We start from the raw sequence: 18,261 nt of genomic DNA, 5'->3' as shown, positions 1-18,261 counted from the left end.
CTGTGATCAGGGTGTTGCTGGAAGGCCAACCTGAATTCACGGGCTTAAGAACTGTAGAGGGGAGGAAAGAACAGGGAGGAAAGCTCTCTTTCTTTCTCACTCTTACACATAAAATAGGTGCCACAACAACAAAAGCCCTTGAAAGGTAAGGGAGGACTATTTGGGGGAATGATGGGGGACGATGAGGGAGCAGCACTGTTGGAGGTGAATGTGAGCAGAGTGCATTGACATGTGTGCATGAAAACGTAATAATGAAACTTACTATATGCTTACAAAAATTTATGAAAAATTAAAAATCTGTCAGGTTTCACTTTTTATTTTGGAATACAGAAGCATATTTTAAATACTCCCAAGGTATTTATTTCTCCGAACATTCTTTGCCCAACTTTACACCAGCTCAAAGTTCAGTTCAGTGTTTATGTTTCACTACTGGTGTCACCACCTGCACGCGCTCCACCAAAGCCGCTTTTCGTCTAAACAGTGTGACCAGGAGTCACACGGTGAACCCCACGGTCAGCCACTTTGTTCCCCTGAATGGACAAACCACTGCTCTGCTACAAGGTCAAAGCCTGACCTCAAAGTTATTAAGAAGGGAGGGGGGCTTCGGCAAAGCGTACTTCTAAGACAAACAAAGCCACAAAGTGAATTTCTTAAGAACAGATAACAAAAGGGAACATCATATTGTTGTACATGATTTGGAATGAAAGAAATACAGATGTTTTCTTCTGGTCCAGCTGTTGATACTCTTCCAGTTCCATCCCTGGGCCTCTTCACTGGGTACCACAAAGCCTTCATTTGAGGCATCGAGAATGTCTATAGTCCTCTGTTCATCCTCCTAGCCAGTTAGTTCGACAATTCTTTCAGCTGTCTGAGGCAGACATCTCTCTTCTTGTAAGTCTTCGGCAGTAAGCTTTGGTACTCTGACCTGTTGCACCCACGGGGCACTTTTCACCCTAGTGCTTGCTCCCACTGGGATTCTTCCACACCACCCCCAGGCTACCCTTTAGCTGCTGTAGTTCTGTGTTGACATGGGTCTCTGGGAGGCCACACTGCTAGAGCCGAGAGGTTTCTTCCGTTTGAGTTGAACAAGGGAGCAGCTGCAGTTTCTTGACCCTGGCAGCTGTGGGGTCCTAATTGGTTCCATTCACGGTGTAAAGAAAAACTTCTGGAACTATTGGCTGAATTATTTTCCTTATTGTGCATTTATCCATCCTTCATCTTAAATCTGCTTACAGTATTTCTGAAGCTCTGGATATTTTTGTGTTCTAGGTCAGCTACTAATTTCATGTTCTTTGAGGCAATGGAAGTAGGGAACAGCACACCCATAAACTGCTAACAGTTGGCCTCTGAGCACAGCTGTCCCGTCCTTGTGAGATTCAACTACAGGGACTCGCTGACCAGGCTAACATGGCACCTAGATGTCGGCTATCACGGGGGACATCGAGTATACTGTCATGCTACATTCAGCTCTTGCCTGAACCACTTTCACTGCTTCATTCTGGCTCTGGTTTGTCACCCTGGAAGATATTCTTGACCCAAGTCTACAGACGAAGAAGTGCATAAGGCATTCCGGGGAGGAAAAACAACAAACAAACAAACTCCAAAAAAAAAAAAAAAAAAAAAAAAAAAAACCTCTCCAGTAACAAAAAACTGAACCCAAACCAAAAGATGGACAATGTTAAAGACACGTATTTTGGGCTTTATCAACAAGGGCTGAGACACAATTCTGAGACACAGAAGGAAGCCCTTCTGAATAGACAGGTATCTGGCCAAAGGTAACAGTCAAGAAATAGAGAAAAGAAAACAAAATAAGTCACACAAAGGAGGCAGAAATGTGGTTTTGACTGAGCTGGATGAGTGTGGGGCCATTGTGAGGAGTCTGTTTCAATGGAGGGTATCAATAAGGAACCTATGTTAGGAATATTCATGTGGAAGGTCAGTTGACATTGACTTTCTGGTGCCCCCAGCTAATGCCTTCATTCTGGGGCCCTGACTCCTCTAAAGAGATGAGGGTATGGGAGGGTTTCAACTGGATGGGCAAAAAGGGCAGAGTGTACGAGGAACACCAACAGGAAGTGAGTAACAGTATCCAGAAACGGCCTTCAGTAGTCATTGGACTTTGATCATGACAAGGAGGAGGTAACAGTGTCCAGAAAGTGCTGTCAGTAGGCACTGTCTCCTCCTCATCACATCTTTAGTGGACAGAGCTTTAGAGGTGCGGCATTTCCTCCATCATCATTGAAACCGACACTGAAGAAGGGCCGCAGAGGTCCAGCAAAGGCACACTCCGAGAAGGTGTAGATGAGGGAGCCATGGTCAGTGATGTTATAGAAGGAGACAATGCCAGCCTCATAGTCTACAAAGATCCCAACTTGGCATGGAGGCACCTGAAGGTGGAGGGTGGTCTGGGGGCTGGTGCCAGCCTCATAGGTGTCTTTTTTCCACAGCCAAATGGTCCAGAAGCCATTCTCAGTACTGAGTGAAAACTGCCCCTTCCTCTGCACAGATTCTCGGCAAACCCCCAGATCCCAGGCCTCCTTGCTGGTCACATCTACCTCCCAGTAAATCTTCCCAGAGGTAAATCTCTGGGCACCTAGCACCATGGGGTAATTATTAAATCTCTCATCATTTTCAGGCACATTCTGACGGGTATCTCCAATCCTCACTTGTCTCCGATCCTTTGGGATGATGAGCCATGAGTTGGCTGTGTTCCGATCCAGAGTAATATGCACTGCAGAAAGAAGATCACAGGTAAGCCTGGGTAGGGTCAGCAACTCTTTGCTTGTAGTGAGGGGATTCATGTAAACTCAAAGGTGAGGCGTGACCCTGAACCTCACCATGTGAGAAAATGACCTACAGCAACTCTGGCCTTTCCTCTGATGTGTGAGGAAACCTCGCCTATGTGTCTTTGCTCCACCTGTACTCACTGGACACCTCTTCCACATGCTACCATGCTGTGCTATCCATTACTGTCCACCTCTTCCACATGCTACCATGCTGTGCTCCCCAAGACCACCTCTTCCACATGCTATCATGCTGTGCTCCCCATGACCACCTCTTCCATATGCTACCATCCCGTGCTCCCCATGACTGTCCACTCTTCACTCTCATTATCCCCTTCTGTTCCAGCCCACAGTTCCTAGAAGCCACCTCACCCCAACATGTCCTCAGCATCTTCTTCCGCCCTGGCACATGGCATGTACTTGTCAGGTCTGGGGAGGCAACATCTAACGTGTCCAGGTTGAAGGATCTACTCCTACGGGAAGAAGGGTTTGAGAATCTTACTTGGTACCCCTGTCTTCTAACCCAGGCCCTAGTGATCTCCTTCCTGGACGACTCTGACAATTAAATTCAATACAAATTTACAATACTCATGCATTCGATGTCCATGTAAAAGGAAAAAAAAAAGCTTCTACCCAGGAGTTCCAAGTTCTAGGAAACTCAAATAAACTCCATCTCTTCCCAAAGCCAGAGGTCACTACTAAGTGGCTTCTATTTAATTTTATAGGCAACCATCTAACAGGTGAGTTCTTCTGTGAAGAACCTAGAGAGTCCCAGCAGACTCAGATTACCTTTTTTTGTTTTTGTTTTTGTTTTTTTTTTGGTGAGGACTTTACTGTATAAAGATGAAATAGTCTAACTACATCAGGCAATTTGCCAACTGAGATGTCCACTAGTCTTTTGAGGCCAGAGAACGTTTTAGAGAGGACCAAGTCTTTGAGAACAGGGAGGCCTGGGGAACACTCCCAGAGCATGTGTGCCTAACGCAATAACTGTTTCTCAATAACTGTGCACACATGCTTCCCATTCCCCTTTCTAACTGAGGAAATCTCTCCTTACCTTTCCAGGACAATCGTCACTTCCTGAGGAGAGAAGAGGCATAGAGTCAATTTTGGGGTTTCTGATTGACTACTGAGACTTGACTCCTGGGGTCAAGTGATATCACCCATGTTTTCTCTGGAGTCTGCTCTGCAGCATTCCCTCGGGCCATAGACGATTCTGACTAGCTCTTAGCAGAAAGGACATGTGACTGCTTGTAGAATATCTAGGGAGTTAACATGGCCTGTCACTAGGATATGACCAGGGGTTTAAAGACTGATTGAGAAAACAATTTAGAAGGGCTAGGTTCTTGGAGGAGGGGGGTTGACCACGGAGATGGTAGAAGAAGAAAATAAAAGCACAACCCGACTGAAGCCCAGTGGCAGTTTCAGGAAGAGAACGGCTGAGGTAGGATATCCAGAAAGGCTCTTTGCCGTTTATGGGCTTGAGTTGTTTGGGGGGGGGAAGGGTTGGTTGGTTGAAAGCTTTGTCCTGTCCTGTGCTGTGGCTGATCCTCTGCTGTATTTAGAGTGAGTTTAAGAGAGACTATTTGTCCCCAGAGAGTGACAGGCATAATGTTGGAACTGGCAGCCTTGTAGGCTCAGTCAAACGGCACCAGGGAGCCCAGATTAGTGACAGGCAAGAGAAAGCCTTCCAAACCAAACCAATATAATCAACTTTTCCTGAACAAACCCCAAAAGAAATGTCTGTGTGCATCTGACCGAGGGACAGTGTGAGAAAAGAAGCATAGAGATCATCTAGTCCATAGTGTTCCAATGTGTGGCTAGCATATCACGGGTGGATGCAAGATGGTTTTAGAACATACACGGATTTTAAAAACAGTTATGTACGGGCTGGAGAGATGGCTCAGAGGTTAAGAACACTGACTGCTCTTTCAGAGGTCCTGAGTTCAATTCCCAGCAACCACATGGTGGCTCACAACCACCTGTAAGGAGATCTGGTGCCCTCTTCTGGCCTGCAGGCATACATGCAAGACAGAACACTGTATACATAATAAAATAAAAAACAAAACAGAACAAAACAAAAAAACCAGTTATGTATGTGTTTCATCTTAACTTTTGCCTCTTACTACTTAAACTGACATCATTTAACTTGATTCTCCCACTAAGCCTATTAATGTCTCTGCTCCTTAGTTTTCTCATCCATGGAATGGGATCACAGTAGCACTTACCTGAACCATGATAAGCCATCTGTGTGCTGTTTAGGAATCTGCAGTTATCACTATGGGAAAAAATAGTAGCACCAATACGTAATTTCTTAACTATCATGCTTTGGAAAAAATAATTTTAAAGCTAAATTTACTTTGGGAAGAGAGTGAGACTATTTGCAGAAGCAGAACAAGTGAAAAATCATGTGGGTAGCTCATAGAAATAAAGTATGAAAATGCAACAGCTATGACTAATGTTAGGGGCACTCTTGTGTATCCCAGCCCCTCTATGGCTTTATACATGGAGAAACTGTGCACAGGAAAGAAAAACCTATCACTGTGGCGGGAAATGACACAGCTCAGATCTGTAAATTATATTTTCAAAAACATTCTTATGGGTACTTGTCTAAGCACTAGAATGGATTTTCTCATTTAATTCTTTAAAATATATGTAAGACTATATATCCGGGTGATATGTGATAAGTGCGATGCTCCAGCTTCCACACCTGGCACCTGCTGAAGTAGGCACTTCCCAGGGATGTCTGTCCCAGGGTTGCTACATGGAGCACTTTTCCTTGTATCTGCACCCTGTGCTTCTGGAATGGAAGCCACTCCTGGGTCCACATTTCAGTTTAAGAATATATCAAAGATTAAGGTAGCACTTGCTTTAAGAGTGGTTCCAGATAGCTCTGGTTTTCTCCCAAGTTTCTCCTTATACTGCACATGGGTCCCACCTGCAGTAGCTCAAGCTTGGAGCTCCGGATCCTCCTCTCCAGCTCTGCGATCAGCTCCTGCAGGGACTGGTTCTTCTCAGCCAGCTCAGCCTCCTTCTCCCCCAGAAGTCTCAGGTGCTCCCTCTCATCCTTCTCCAGTTTCTGCAGCTGCCTCTGCTCTTCCTTGGCCAACAAGCTACTCTGGTGCACAAACTCTGAGTGAATCCTTGATTTTTGTGTGTCCACGTTCCTCTGTGGTGGCAAGGGAAAGACAGGAATTTTACATTTTTTATTTGTAATAACAATTTCCTAGGCTTTGGTGCTGGGGGTGCTTCTGTTCCCTGGTCACCCATCCCTCTGTTTATGTCTGGGAATGAATGCGTGCACACACGCAGACCCAGGCACAGAGCACGCTCTCATGTGCAAGCATGCAGGCACACGGTTTCTGGGACTACCAGGGAAACAGCACTGTAAGTGGCACACTGGAGCTAGGGCTGTAGTAAGCTACCAGCTTCAGCAACTTCTGGCACCAACAAACATTTTCTCAACCTTTCTTCCAAAACCCAGTAACGCCCATGTGAGTCCGTTTGTCTTTCTATTTCAACAAGTCACAGAGAGTAAAACCTGCTCCCATTTCCAGTGATGCACTATTCCTAAGCCCTGGGGGACGACAGTGGCCCCGGGGTAGTCTCTGCCATCTTGGGAGGGTCACCTGATGACCTGTTTTGACACCATAGCTTGATCCAGTCTTTGCTAATCCCAGTTCCTCTTTTGGGGTCTGTGATTGCTTGTGAGCCCCTTGCATTCCTTGTCAGTTTCATGCGTACCCCGTTTTTCCTTTCTTTCTTTCTTTTTTTTTTTTTTTTTTTTTGAGACAGGGTTTCTCTGTGTAGCTTTGCGCCTTTCCTGGAACTTGCTTTGGAGACCAGGCTGGCCTTGAACTCACAGAGATCCGCCTGCCTCTGCCTCCCGAGTGCTGGGATTAAAGGCGTGTGCCACCACCGCCCGGCTTGCGCCACCACTGCCCGGCTGTATACCCCGTTTTCTACCAGCAAATCACCAATGTGACAGGCTTTAGTTCTTTACCAGGCTTTGGACTAATAACCTGGTCACCAGTAAGCAGCCACTGAGTCAGGTGGGCCTCCACCTCAGACTTACATAGAACCCTCACGCTGTTCCCTCCGGTCTCTGTCATGTCTAAAGGGCGCAGGAGATGGGGTTCTCTCACAGGATACCTCAGACTCAGAAACTACAGTGTTGATTCTGGTAGCCCAAGACTGTTTGTTATCCACTGAGACAGGGTCAGAAGGAATGGCATGACCTTCTTACACTTTCTCCAGTAATTCTTGATTTTTATGAAGATTGGGGGAAATCTCATCTGGTTTCAAGCTTCCTCTTTCTTTCTTTCTTTCTTTCTTTCTTTCTTTCTTTCTTTCTTTCTTTCTTTCTTTCTTTCTTTCTTTCTTTCTTTCTTTCTTTCTTTCTCTCTCTCTCTCTCTCTCTCTCTCTTTTCCCTTCCTTCCTTCCTTCCTTCCTTCCTTCCTTCCTTCCTTCCTTCCTTCCTTCCTTCCCTCCTTCCTTAATTCTTCTCTATCTAGAGATATAGTGTGGATGGTTCTTGGGGAGGGACCTATATAACAACTCTCCCACCCCTTGGAGAGGCACAGTCATGCTTGCTTGAGGTCAAGACCCGGGACCCAGCCCATCCTCAGGATCTTACCTTCCAGTCTATTCTTTGCATTTCGAGATCCATTTCCAGCTTTTCGGCCACCTCTTTCCCTTTCCTCAGTTTTTCTAAAGCCACACAGAGCTTCTCCTGTAGAAAAAGGTAGCAGGTTAGTCCTCAGCTAGAGAGGTGGAGGAGGGGGCTGGGAAGACTTTGGGGGAAAACCTAGTATGTCTTACAAAACAGAGCGACACTGATGGGGTAATGGGATCTGGGTCATTGCATTTCTAATCCACCAGGAAGCCAGAGAAAGCATGACCATGTAGCAGTCCCCTGGCGTAGCCTCTGCTCCTGAGAAATAAGCTTGTATTTGATGCACAAGTACCTCTCAGTGAAAGAAGAAAATGGCCCTCCATCCCCCAACTTCTCAGCTGTAGGGCTCTCAGCCACTGTTCGGAGGAACAAAGCACTCTTCATGGACCGTTTTCTTTATACCTACACGTGCCTTTGTGATAGGGCCTCACCTGGTATATCCGAGCAGCCTCTTCAACTGGGACCCTGGTGTGGTCACGGTGTTTCCCAGAGTGGTCGCACACCCAGCAAAGGGCCTGCCCATCTTCCTCACAGAACACCTGAAGTTTCTCTCCATGCTTCACGCAGCAGTCTTCCTGGGTCCCCTGCTTGGCACTCTGGGCTGTTTGTTTAAGGTTTTCTACCATGTTGGCTATGTGCCGATTGGGCCTGAGGTTTCTGAGCAGAAAGTGTTGCCGGCACTGGGGACATGAACCGCCCCCATCTTTCCCAACCTCAGAAATGCATCCCTTGCAAAAGCTATGGCCACATTCGATACTCATAGGCTCCACCATGGGATCCAGACAGACACAGCAGGTGACGTCATCCCACATCTTTTCCAGAGACATCTTTGAGGCTGTAGAATCCTGAGGAGTGCAGAGCGGGGAAGGGAAGAGATAAAACGAAAGTTTTCACGACAAGAGCAAAAGCAGGACAAAACCCAAGCTCCCTGAAATAATGCAAAGGAAAAAATGTGAGAGAACGACATGGGAGGGAAAACACAAAGGGAGGAGCATCAGGCTGAGGGTACTGTTCAGCAGCCTCTCCTCCACAGTCGACCCACGGGTCCCGTCAGGCAGGCAGAAGGAACACTGTCTCCAGAAGAGGCAGAGAACACTGGCAGGGATAATGCTGTTACTAATTCCACCTTCATCACATCCGTCCCGGCTTTAGCCACACACTCCCCCTCATCTCATGCCTCCACGGTGCAGAGAAGTTCATCGTAGTAGTACCGACCATTGACCACATTTATCCTGGACCCTCCATATTCCACCTGGGTGCTACGTGCTTATGTCAGTCTTCATCAGTCTTGACAATAGTCACAGGAGTCAGGAATTAGGAGTCCAGGTCTATGCAGTGAGTCATCACCTGAGACATTTTGGTCAAACACGATGGGCTGCACGTATGGCGAATGAACAGTAGGCTGGACCATACAGCCTAGGTGTGCCATTGGCTACCCTCTCAGGTTCATGTAAGTACACTTCAAGATGTGTGTTCATTCTGATATGACATCACCTAGGAGCACATTTCCAGCCATTAGGGTTGCATGTATGTATGTATGTATCTACATATATACATAGCTGTTTTTATTTATCCTAATATGTTCTTATATACAAAATATATGTGAGCACAAATGCATCATGTAGGTGTGCCCACACGTTCTTATATAAATGTTTAGGCACACATATGAATATGTGTACTCATCCATACACATTTGTGGGGAGCACTCATCAGGCTCTTCTCTAAGCTGCTCCAAGCCTAGTACCTGTCTCAACTTCCTGAGTGTCTTAAACCCACATAAATGGCTAGCACTCACTGCCATCAGGGCTCTTTAAGGGGCAGGACTTTCCTTGACCTCTGGGCTGGGTCACAGCCTGCTTCTCCCACCTTTACTAGCTCCCTAGTCTCAGCTCAGGCACCAGCCACCAGGAAAGCCCCTTCCAGGGGACTGGGAAAGTCACTTTCAGAGCCCAGCTTCCACTGGCCTGTGCGGACAGCCTGCCAGGCCTGGAACTAGAGAACTCTGCTGAGGAGAAGCAGCAGGTGGACCGGCAGGTTCAGGGTGGGGGGCGCTGGTGGGAAGGGGCTCCTGGAGTCTGGGGCGGAGGACAGAGCACTCCTAGGTGGGCCGGGGATCCCAGCCTTACTCACCTTACCAGGGTCCTCAGCGTTGGCCACCGGCTCCCAGCTTCGCTTTCACAATCCTGCTCTATAAATTTCACTTTCAGTTTCCTCTCAGAGGCCAGTCTAGAAGGAAGCGGGAGGAGCAAGGGGAGGAGCGGGAGATGAGCGGCAGAGGGAGGATGGGGGCAGAGAGGGCGGAGACTGGGCGGGGAGTGAGAGGAGAGAGGTCAGAGGTGCTAGAAGCTGCTGGCTGCCAGCCGCAGGCGCAGGCGGAGGGAACCGCTTACCTTCTCAATGAGGCTTCTTTGTCTCATTTCCCAGAATGTAACCTACAGGATATCGATGTGTGTTGTCTTTGACACTGGTCTTCACCTCACACCTGGAGCATCTGGGAGAAGAGGTCTGGATGGAGAGGAATCACATTCTGCTTACTACTTCCAGGAATGGATTCCTTCCCACAAGATTGGTAGTTCTTTAAAATTTGGGATGAAAGATCTCGCCACCGTTCTTATTAGCATATATTAATTGTACAGTGTACTTTAATTATGCTCATTTCCCATCACTCTAATCTTCCGATTTTGCTCCCCTCTTCTCAGACAGTCTGAGATGAGAAATTCATTCCTTATGAATGTCAAGATTGGTGTTGTGCCAATGAAGGGAGTTGAGATTTGTGGGCACCGACTGTCTTAGAACTTGCGCTAAAAGCATCGGTTGAATTTTCCTTAATATTTAGTTATATTTAGGAAACATAAAGACATCCCATGCTTTGAAATATCTAGTCCTATTTAAGAGAGATTTTCTGAGTGAAAGGCCACCAGGCGACATCAACTGTCTAGATTGTGCTGCCGAAGTGGGATTTGATTCCAGGAACACAAACAGTCCCAGAAAGCAGAATGAAACACAGAGTCAAGCATCTAAATGGACGAAGAGAGCTGTAGGCATCAGAAAACGACTCTGCCTCATACCCCTGAAGACCTGTTGCTGTTTCCTGCAGGCATGGAGAAAGCCAACTTTGGAGTCCAGAAAAGAACCTGGGTCCCAAGTTAAGGTACATTTTGCTATTTACCACTAGATGGCGCTCTGTTTCTGTTGACACGCCCACCCTAAGGTTGTGTTGGTACGTGCTCATACAGATTGACTAATATAACACAGTGTAACTCCCACGTTAGTAGTTAGTAATTGTTTGAAGATCCAAACTATCATTCCAAATTCCCTTCATCCGCAGATGGTACTTCGATATTTGTCTTCCTTTTTTTTTTCCTGTTGAAATGACCCATGTCTTTATTTGGGAAGGAATAATGCCATTGACATTCCCGTCTAGCATGTTGGCTATGCTAGTGAAGTGAGAAGGTGGAATTTGGGTTTTAGTCGTAGTCTCCACGATTTTAATGTGTGTCAGTAACCGAAGTTGTCCTGGGTGGTAGGGATCGGTCCACTCTGGCCAGGACAGGAAGGGCATCCTCTGCATATTTCTAATTTAGTGACGCTCCAAAGACTCGGAAGGAGGAGGAGGACCAGTTAGGAAGAAGAAGGGCTCACTAGGTGTGGGGGAGGGGCAAGAGAGGGTGATAGAGGACTGCTGGTTTTAATCATGCATCAGAATTATGGGATAGCTCTTGTTGTTAGCTTCTACTCTTTTGGAGAGCCTGCCACCCAGCTCCCAAATAAATCACTCATGTAGGCTATTCTTAATTATAAATGTCTGGCCTTAGCTTGGCTTATTTCTAGCTAGCTTTCTTTTCTTTTTCTTTTTTTAAATAAAGGGAAAACTTTATTGTTTCAATCAAAGGGAATATTGGCAGCCTACTTGTTAACATACAGAAAGGTATCTCAACTATGGAAACTCAAAGAGCAATTTCTAGCCTGCTTTTTTAACTTTAATTAATCCATCTACCTTTGGCCTCAGGGCTTTTACTTTTCTCTGTTTCTATATACCTTTCTTTCTTACTCTGTTGCTGGTTGTGCAGCTGGATGGCTGGGTGGCTGGATGGCTGGCCCCTGACGTCCTCCTCTCCTTGTTCTTGGTCTTTCTTCCTCCCTCCCAGATTTCTCTTTCTGTTTATCCTCTCTGCCTGCGAGCCCTGCTTATCCTTTCTCCTGCCTCGCCATTGGCCGTTCAGTTCTTTATTAAACCATCAGATGTTTTACACAGGCACAGTAACACAGCTTTAGAGTTAAACAAATGCAACATAAACAAAAGTAACACACCTTAAAATAATATTCTACTACAGATAACCCTTTACTCTCATAGGTAAGGCCTTTGTTGATTTCTGTTCCTATAATAAAATGTCACTATTCAGTAATTCATAAAAAACATGTTTCTTTTTTATAGTTGTGAAGAATGGGGAGCCCAAGATAAGGTAGCAGCAGATTTGCCGCCTCCTACTTGCTCTCTCCTCAAGATGAGGCCTTCCTTCTCTTTGAATCCTTTTTTGTAAGGATCCTCATCCACAGTTTCATTTCTTGTCATCATCATCATCATCATCATCATCATCATCTTAATGTATGAATGCCATGAAGACACAGACATTCAGATCACAGCAGATGGGATTTCCAAATTGGTGCTATACCTGTGCTTTCAACAGGTCATACGCCAGTTCTACTGACCACCTATTCTAACTGATGATACACGTTCCAGACCAATGGTTTCCAAGGGAAGTCCCATTATTAGGACTTGTTATATATAAAACAGTTCCTTGGTTATAGGTAGTGCTTTGGAAAAAGCTTAGTGGTGTAGGTTTAAAAATGGTGGCTCTTGGCAGATACAATGTAGACGGAAAAAAAGATATGTTGGAATATCACTTACTTTGTTTGAAAAATTCCATTTATTTAATGTAAATAGTATCACTAGAAAACTGCTCAGATTTTCCTAGGCACAGTAAAAAAAATCAGCGTAAGAATTGGTATTTTATACACACACACACACACACACACACACACACACACACACACACACACACAAAATAGCATTCTACTTCCTCCAGGAACCCCAACTTCCTTCTTTTACTTCCCCCAGGAAGTGATGGGATCTCAAATCTTAAGACCTCATTATGGATCAAACAATGTAAACAAATGTACAAAGAATGTGAGATTAATTTTGCTTATAACTTGGCTGCTTGAGGTATACCTCGAGAACTGGTCTCTCTCTCTCTCTCTCTCTCTCTCTCTCTCTCTCTCTCTCTCTCTCTCTCTCTCTGAATTAGTTTGATATAGTCCCTAATAAAAAACAAATTAAAAATCTTTTACAGCTCTGACCATGGAGTAGGGGGGGAGTTAATGTGGTATGTTGGTTATAGAGGAGGCTTGATGGATCGCCAAAGCCAGCTCTTAATGTCTTATGGAGAAGTCAAAAGACTGTGTGTAAAGTTTATAGGTCTTTTCCCAAGAGCTTCATGTATTCTAATTTATTTAAGTTTGAAATGACTCAGTGTGCTTTTAAAAAAAGCACATGAACTTGGTAGGAAAAATGGTGGGGGAAGAGGGGAGGAACTGGGGGAAAGGAATGGTGTATATAGTTGATCAAAGCACAATATATGCATGTACAACATTCTCAATAAAGAAGAAAAAAATTTTCACATGAAAAGTTTTCATTTTAAAAGAAAACGTGCAGAGTTGTTTTATAAATTAAAGAGATCTGAAATAAACAAGATTAATGAGTATTGGAAAAAACAAGATTTATTTGATTTGTGTGTGTGTGTGTGTGTGTGTGTGTGTGTGTGTGTTTATGTGTACATGTGGTCAAGTGCCTATGGAGGCCAGAAGAGGATGTTGGATACCCTGGAACCAGAGTTATTAGGCAGTTATACTGCCTGATGTGAGTGCTGGGAACCAAAATCTGGTCCTCTGGAAGAATAGGAAACACTCCACACCATCTCCCAGCCTCATACGTCCTAATTTAATCATAGTGAAGATTCTGTGAAGATCAACCATCACCTACAATATACACATAATTACTAAGGATCAAGGAGGTCATTTGCTCATAATCACATATTTGGTGAGAGATCCAGAAATAAATAGGCCAGAAGTTTTCCACTACCTCATGCTCGGCTGATGGTTTCCAAGGGCGTTCCTGGGAGAGAGAGAGAGAAAGCCTGCTTCGTGGGTGTAGCTTTGCTTTCCAACACTGTCATTCACTAAGCACCACCTTGGGGTTAAGCAGAGAAATGTCTTCCTCCTCTCTCCCAAGTTTTCTAGGCCTAAAGCACCGATACGTGTTTGTGGCTATGCTGCTTCATCTTTGGCAGACTTTGGCAAGACCACACTGATGCTCTCTAGATGCAGGCTTTCTTCAAGGTCTCTTCCACAGAAGGACAGAGTGTGCCCCAGTCTCTAGTTACCCACATCTGCCTCCATTTGTCACTGGAGTTCATGGGGTTGGGTCTTCGGGAAGAGTAGCCACTCTGTATGAGGTGTCTGAGCATGCTCCTGGTGCCCCTAAGAAAACTCATCAGTTACTCAAGCACTTGCCTGGTGCTTCCACACCAATTCTCAGAGCTGCCTGTCCCAGAGCTCAGGGACCTCAGCAAGGTGAGCTGCGTAAATCTCTTGGATTTGCGTCTGGTTCCCAGCAGACCTGTTATGTCTCTACTTCTAACAGGAAGATTATAAAGTACTGGCCTTTGTGGGCAGAACAAGAGATGCTTCTTACTAACAGAGGAACAGATGAGAGGAGACACAGGCTCTGGAGCTGTGGTGAGTGAAGAGATGAGGTGCCAGGTCTGGGCTGAGGGGACTGGGCACCAGAGTCTTGCACCATCTGCCTGCATCATTATTTCTGCTACTGAGCAGAATGATACCCATCTAGAGCAGCCACCTTCCCTCTGGGTCAGTCGTGACTGGATGAAGGCTTTTCCTGATCTTATAAAGGGCTTGGGTCTGTGAGTCCCTCTTTAGGTCTGACTGTTCCTGGGTGGTCTGGACCAAGGACTATCATGAGAAGATGGGCAACGAAGGATGAAGGGAAAAACTGTTCTTCAATTCTCAACTAACTGGTCTAATCTGGGAAAAGCTATAGGTGTGTGGATGGTTCCTCAGGACTCCTGTAGTGGCTGCTTTAGGCACAGGCAGGATCTGAGGCAGCTTATTGTAGGGCAAAGTTAGCTACAACATGGGGTCTGCCTCAGTCTGAGGTCCAGCTGCTTGGCTAAACCTCCATCCAAATGTCAATTTCTGACTAGTTTGAGCAGGGCAGTTGACAGTCTCTCTTCTGCTAAACTAACTCTGTCTGAGGAAGCCATTAACCATGTAACTGGTCACATTAACACTTACTAGGGCTTTATGATTTCCTGATGATCTCATAGACCCTCACTGCCATTCAAGGGTAGAAGTACTCTTATTATTTCTTGTTTACAAATCAGGCAATTTAGAACAAAGAGGTGTCAAAACATGCCCAATACTCACAGATGGAAAATAGCAATGCTGGGATTCAAACCCAGACTCCACGGATCTAAAGTACAGACTTAAAATGCTTTTAGTTTAACTTAATTATTTTATTTTTTGAGTCTTTTGCCTGCATGTATATATGTACATTACATGTACTCTTAAAGGGTTGTGACCTATCATGTGGGTTGGGGAAGCTAACCTGGGTCTTCTGCAAGAGCAACAAGAGCTCTCAATCACTGGTCCATTTCTTCAGCCCCTAGAGTGTGCACCTTTAATCCTGTGCTGCCTGCTTAGACTATAATATACATTATATGCCAACATGTTCCAGCCTCTGAAACGTCAATGAGAAATGTATGCTTTTAACAGAATGCACATATTAACCATGCTACTAAAGACACCCAAGGAAATTAAAGGGGTTTAACATTTGTAGCAAGCTCAGATGTCCTTAGATTTAGCTGTGTTAATACTGAAGGGAAGGGCCCAATGGCCTGGCTATGAAATAGTCATAGCTGCTTGTGATTTATGTAAAAGGCTTTTGTGTCAGTCTTTGTCTCCTTTCCTCCCTTCCTCCCTCCCTCCCTCCCTCCCTCCCTCCCTCCCTCCCTCCCTCTCTCCTTCCTTCCTTTTTTCTATGCGTCTATAACTATTACATCTTAATATCTATGTGTCTATAGCTATTACATCTTAATATCTTAGGCATATTCTTACATCTTAGATATATTCTAGACCTATTCTAGACTTAAACCTCACCAGTTAAATATAAGATTTCAGTTGCTACTTTAAAAAAAAGCAAAGACAATACTTATATGGTTAGATTTTGAAGACTGTGTTTAAAACATTTAAAGAGATTTAATACAAAACAGAATAAAAAAAGGGAAGGATCTGATTTATTTAAAAACCATTTTTTTCCTGTATAGATCACAAGTGTGTAAACAAATGAAAGTTTTACAAGATCCTCCAGTTCCCATTCTTTTGGCTCAACCTCATTGCAGCCCCACTGACAGCACCAGACCTAAATCCGTTATCAGCTTTCAGCCACAGACTTCCAAGGATCCTGGTTTGTAAGGGGTGTAGGGAAGGACGTGTGGAGAACAAGTCATCCCGTCACCCACCCTGCACTCAGCCTCTCTACCACATAATACAAACTTCAGCCAGTCAGGAAGCAAAGGAGGCGGAGGAGTCTGAGGTGTTCGGTGACCCTGCAAGCAGTCGGTGACTTCCTTGTTACAGGTTCCTGGCATAGGCAGCTTTATGCCAAGCTTATTTCTGAGCAGCGTAATTTTATCCCTAACGTTAGCTGAGGCACATCAACATCATGGCTTGAGGAAACTTGAGTTTCTGGCTCATGCCAGTCTCTGCTAGGCTTAGGATTCGGTGCTATGACCTGTTTTTCTGTGTCTTCCCGTTTGGCCCTAGGACCCAGCTGGCAAAGCCAGAGGCTTAAATCCTCACACTCCCTGGAGTGTTGGTGACTGATGCTTAGTTGCCATAGAAATCTTCTTGGGGTCTCCAACCTTCTCTAAGCTGGGCCATTTCCTTTCAAGACTCATAGCTATTGGTGATAGACTTCTTTGATTCACAAAACAAAATAGGCTCTACATTATTCATGGTCTTCTGGAATTTGGATAAGTAAAATGGTGGAAAGACAGAGAATATAATTTAATTTTTTCCATCCCCATAACTGACTGTGTTATTGATTTTCTATCTATCTACCTAACCTATGCATCATTTATCTATTTTATCTATCACCCACCCCTTTCTACCACCACCCTTGCCCTGTCCACATTTAGTTTGATCAAGTGTCTTGATAACACTCTCCTTACTGTTTTGAGGAGAACATTCTTCTCCCTAAACCATAACTCCATAACTAAATTCACACAGCTAAACCATAACTCCATAACTAAATTCACACAGCTTGCAATGAAGGACGGTCATTAAGCTCGTGAGCTCCTTTTGGTTTAGGGTGTAGAAACATGAGAATACTCAAGGACTGGTGACTGGGACATCAAAGTGATCACGTAGGAGGCAGGGATGTTAGATGAAGAGAACTCTCAAGTATGTAACTTCATGTCACTTCTTTGGGGACAGATATTTACAGCACTAACCATGTTAATAGGCACAATAGGTAACAGAAGAAGTATCATAACATAGTACCTAAGCAGCCTCTGGGATCCGGCTGCCTCGATTTCTAGTCTGGCCACTCACTTGTTAACTTTATGATCTCAGGCAAGTCATCAAATTAGTTGGTGCCTCAGTTTTCCCATGTGAAAATGGGAATGATAATTTTATTCTCCTCATAATATAGCAAGCCCTCAATAACCAAGGAATTTATTATTGCTATGATTATAAAAATTCTTATTATTATTGAGCCTGGAGCTCATTGTGTAGCCTAGGCTGGCCTCAGCTCACAATCTTCCTATCTCAATTCCTCCTATGTACTGGGGTTGTAGGTGTTCTTCACCACTGCCACATGTATGAAGTATGTGTATGGTACCATTTTCGTGCTCATGCACGAAGCACTGTTTCAAGTCACACACACACACACACACACACACACACACACACACACACACACACATATGTGAAGAGACGATTATTTTAAAAATTTTGGGAGCGAGAATGCTGAACGACCGACACACAAGCATTGGTATCAAATCATTTGTTTCTTCTGCTTACTTCTAATGAGGTGTGACAGGATTTCTCATCTCTTAGATTGTTTTTTCATCTTCAGGGAGAAGACAATGCCACTCAAAGGCTTTAGACAGTGGGGGACTTCATGAGATGCAGGCTATAAAATCCTTGGCTAGGGCATGGTTAGCATTACACCTTTGTCAATGCCTACAAATGTGTAAAACCGTGTACAGCCTTTCCCATGTTCATAACCACTCTGTGACATCATTTTATCACATGAAAGGACATGATGACAGCTCAGGATGAGAAACACAACTCCTGGAGGTGACACTCACGTGTAGAGGGCAGCCCTTGCAGGTATGCACTGTGGCTCTGATGGATAGTTTCTCATTTTTATGTGTAAGACCAAATGTGGTTTGGCTTGTGTGACAGTGAGGCTTAGGCAGATCATACAGGCATGCACGCAGGGTGGGGAGACTGTAGGATTCAGACAGGCAAGATGATGCTTGCTATGAACCTTTCTTCAGCAAACTTTATCCTCACAATTCTCCAAAGAGATGTGTATATAAAAAAAAAAGACAAAAGAGGGAATGATGAATTTTGATACCATTTAAGGGCTTATATTTCTGGGTTTTCATTATTCAAGCGTATACCCAGAGTTTCTTTCTTTCTTTCCTTCCTTTTTT

The 18,261-nt window shown here is 44.7% G+C and overlaps 1 protein-coding gene and 1 long non-coding RNA gene across 4 annotated transcripts; one reads left to right on the top strand and one right to left on the bottom strand.

The window, feature by feature from the left end:
• Positions 1 to 1,671: 1,671 nt before the first annotated feature.
• Positions 1,672 to 9,702, bottom strand: Trim21 (tripartite motif containing 21). Of its 3 annotated transcripts, XM_052712206.1 has the most exons (8): positions 9,595 to 9,677; positions 8,807 to 8,953; positions 7,891 to 8,304; positions 7,421 to 7,516; positions 5,722 to 5,952; positions 3,841 to 3,863; positions 3,156 to 3,256; positions 1,672 to 2,731 (listed from the first exon to the last, which is right to left on the bottom strand). In XM_052712206.1, the coding sequence occupies exons 2-8, from the start codon at positions 8,813 to 8,815 to the stop codon at positions 2,187 to 2,189; spliced, it is 1,419 nt and encodes a 472-aa protein (XP_052568166.1). In that variant the 5' UTR covers positions 8,816 to 8,953; positions 9,595 to 9,677; the 3' UTR covers positions 1,672 to 2,186. The 3 variants fall into 3 exon arrangements, with proteins under 3 accessions (XP_052568166.1, XP_052568167.1, XP_052568168.1); XM_052712207.1 differs by lacking the exon at positions 8,807 to 8,953 and having other exon boundaries at positions 9,590 to 9,702; XM_052712208.1 differs by lacking the exon at positions 8,807 to 8,953 and having other exon boundaries at positions 9,595 to 9,679.
• LOC128094110 (uncharacterized) lies at positions 9,084 to 13,186 on the top strand. Its single transcript, XR_008212837.1, has 3 exons — positions 9,084 to 9,481; positions 9,884 to 10,610; positions 11,895 to 13,186. It is a non-coding gene; the product is annotated as an uncharacterized LOC128094110 (long non-coding RNA).
• Positions 13,187 to 18,261: the final 5,075 nt, after the last annotated feature.

This window comes from Peromyscus californicus, unplaced genomic scaffold (assembly GCF_007827085.1).
Source record: "Peromyscus californicus insignis strain IS unplaced genomic scaffold, ASM782708v3 Scaffold_4__1_contigs__length_199733344, whole genome shotgun sequence".
Classification (NCBI taxonomy): Eukaryota; Metazoa; Chordata; class Mammalia; order Rodentia; family Cricetidae; genus Peromyscus; species Peromyscus californicus.
The sequence above is the reverse complement of the archived record's forward strand: the minus strand, read 5'-3'. Positions and strand labels throughout refer to the sequence as shown.

Bases quoted from the DNA above. Each gene is read 5' to 3' on its own strand.
- Trim21 (XM_052712206.1), bottom strand. The intron at 3,257-3,840 runs GTAAGGAGAGAT...TTCTTCCCGTAG, and splicing joins GTGACGATTGTCCTGGAAAG to GAGTAGATCCTTCAACCTGG. The intron at 2,732-3,155 runs GTGAGGTGGCTT...TTCTTTCTGCAG, and splicing joins GATGCTGAGGACATGTTGGG to TGCATATTACTCTGGATCGG.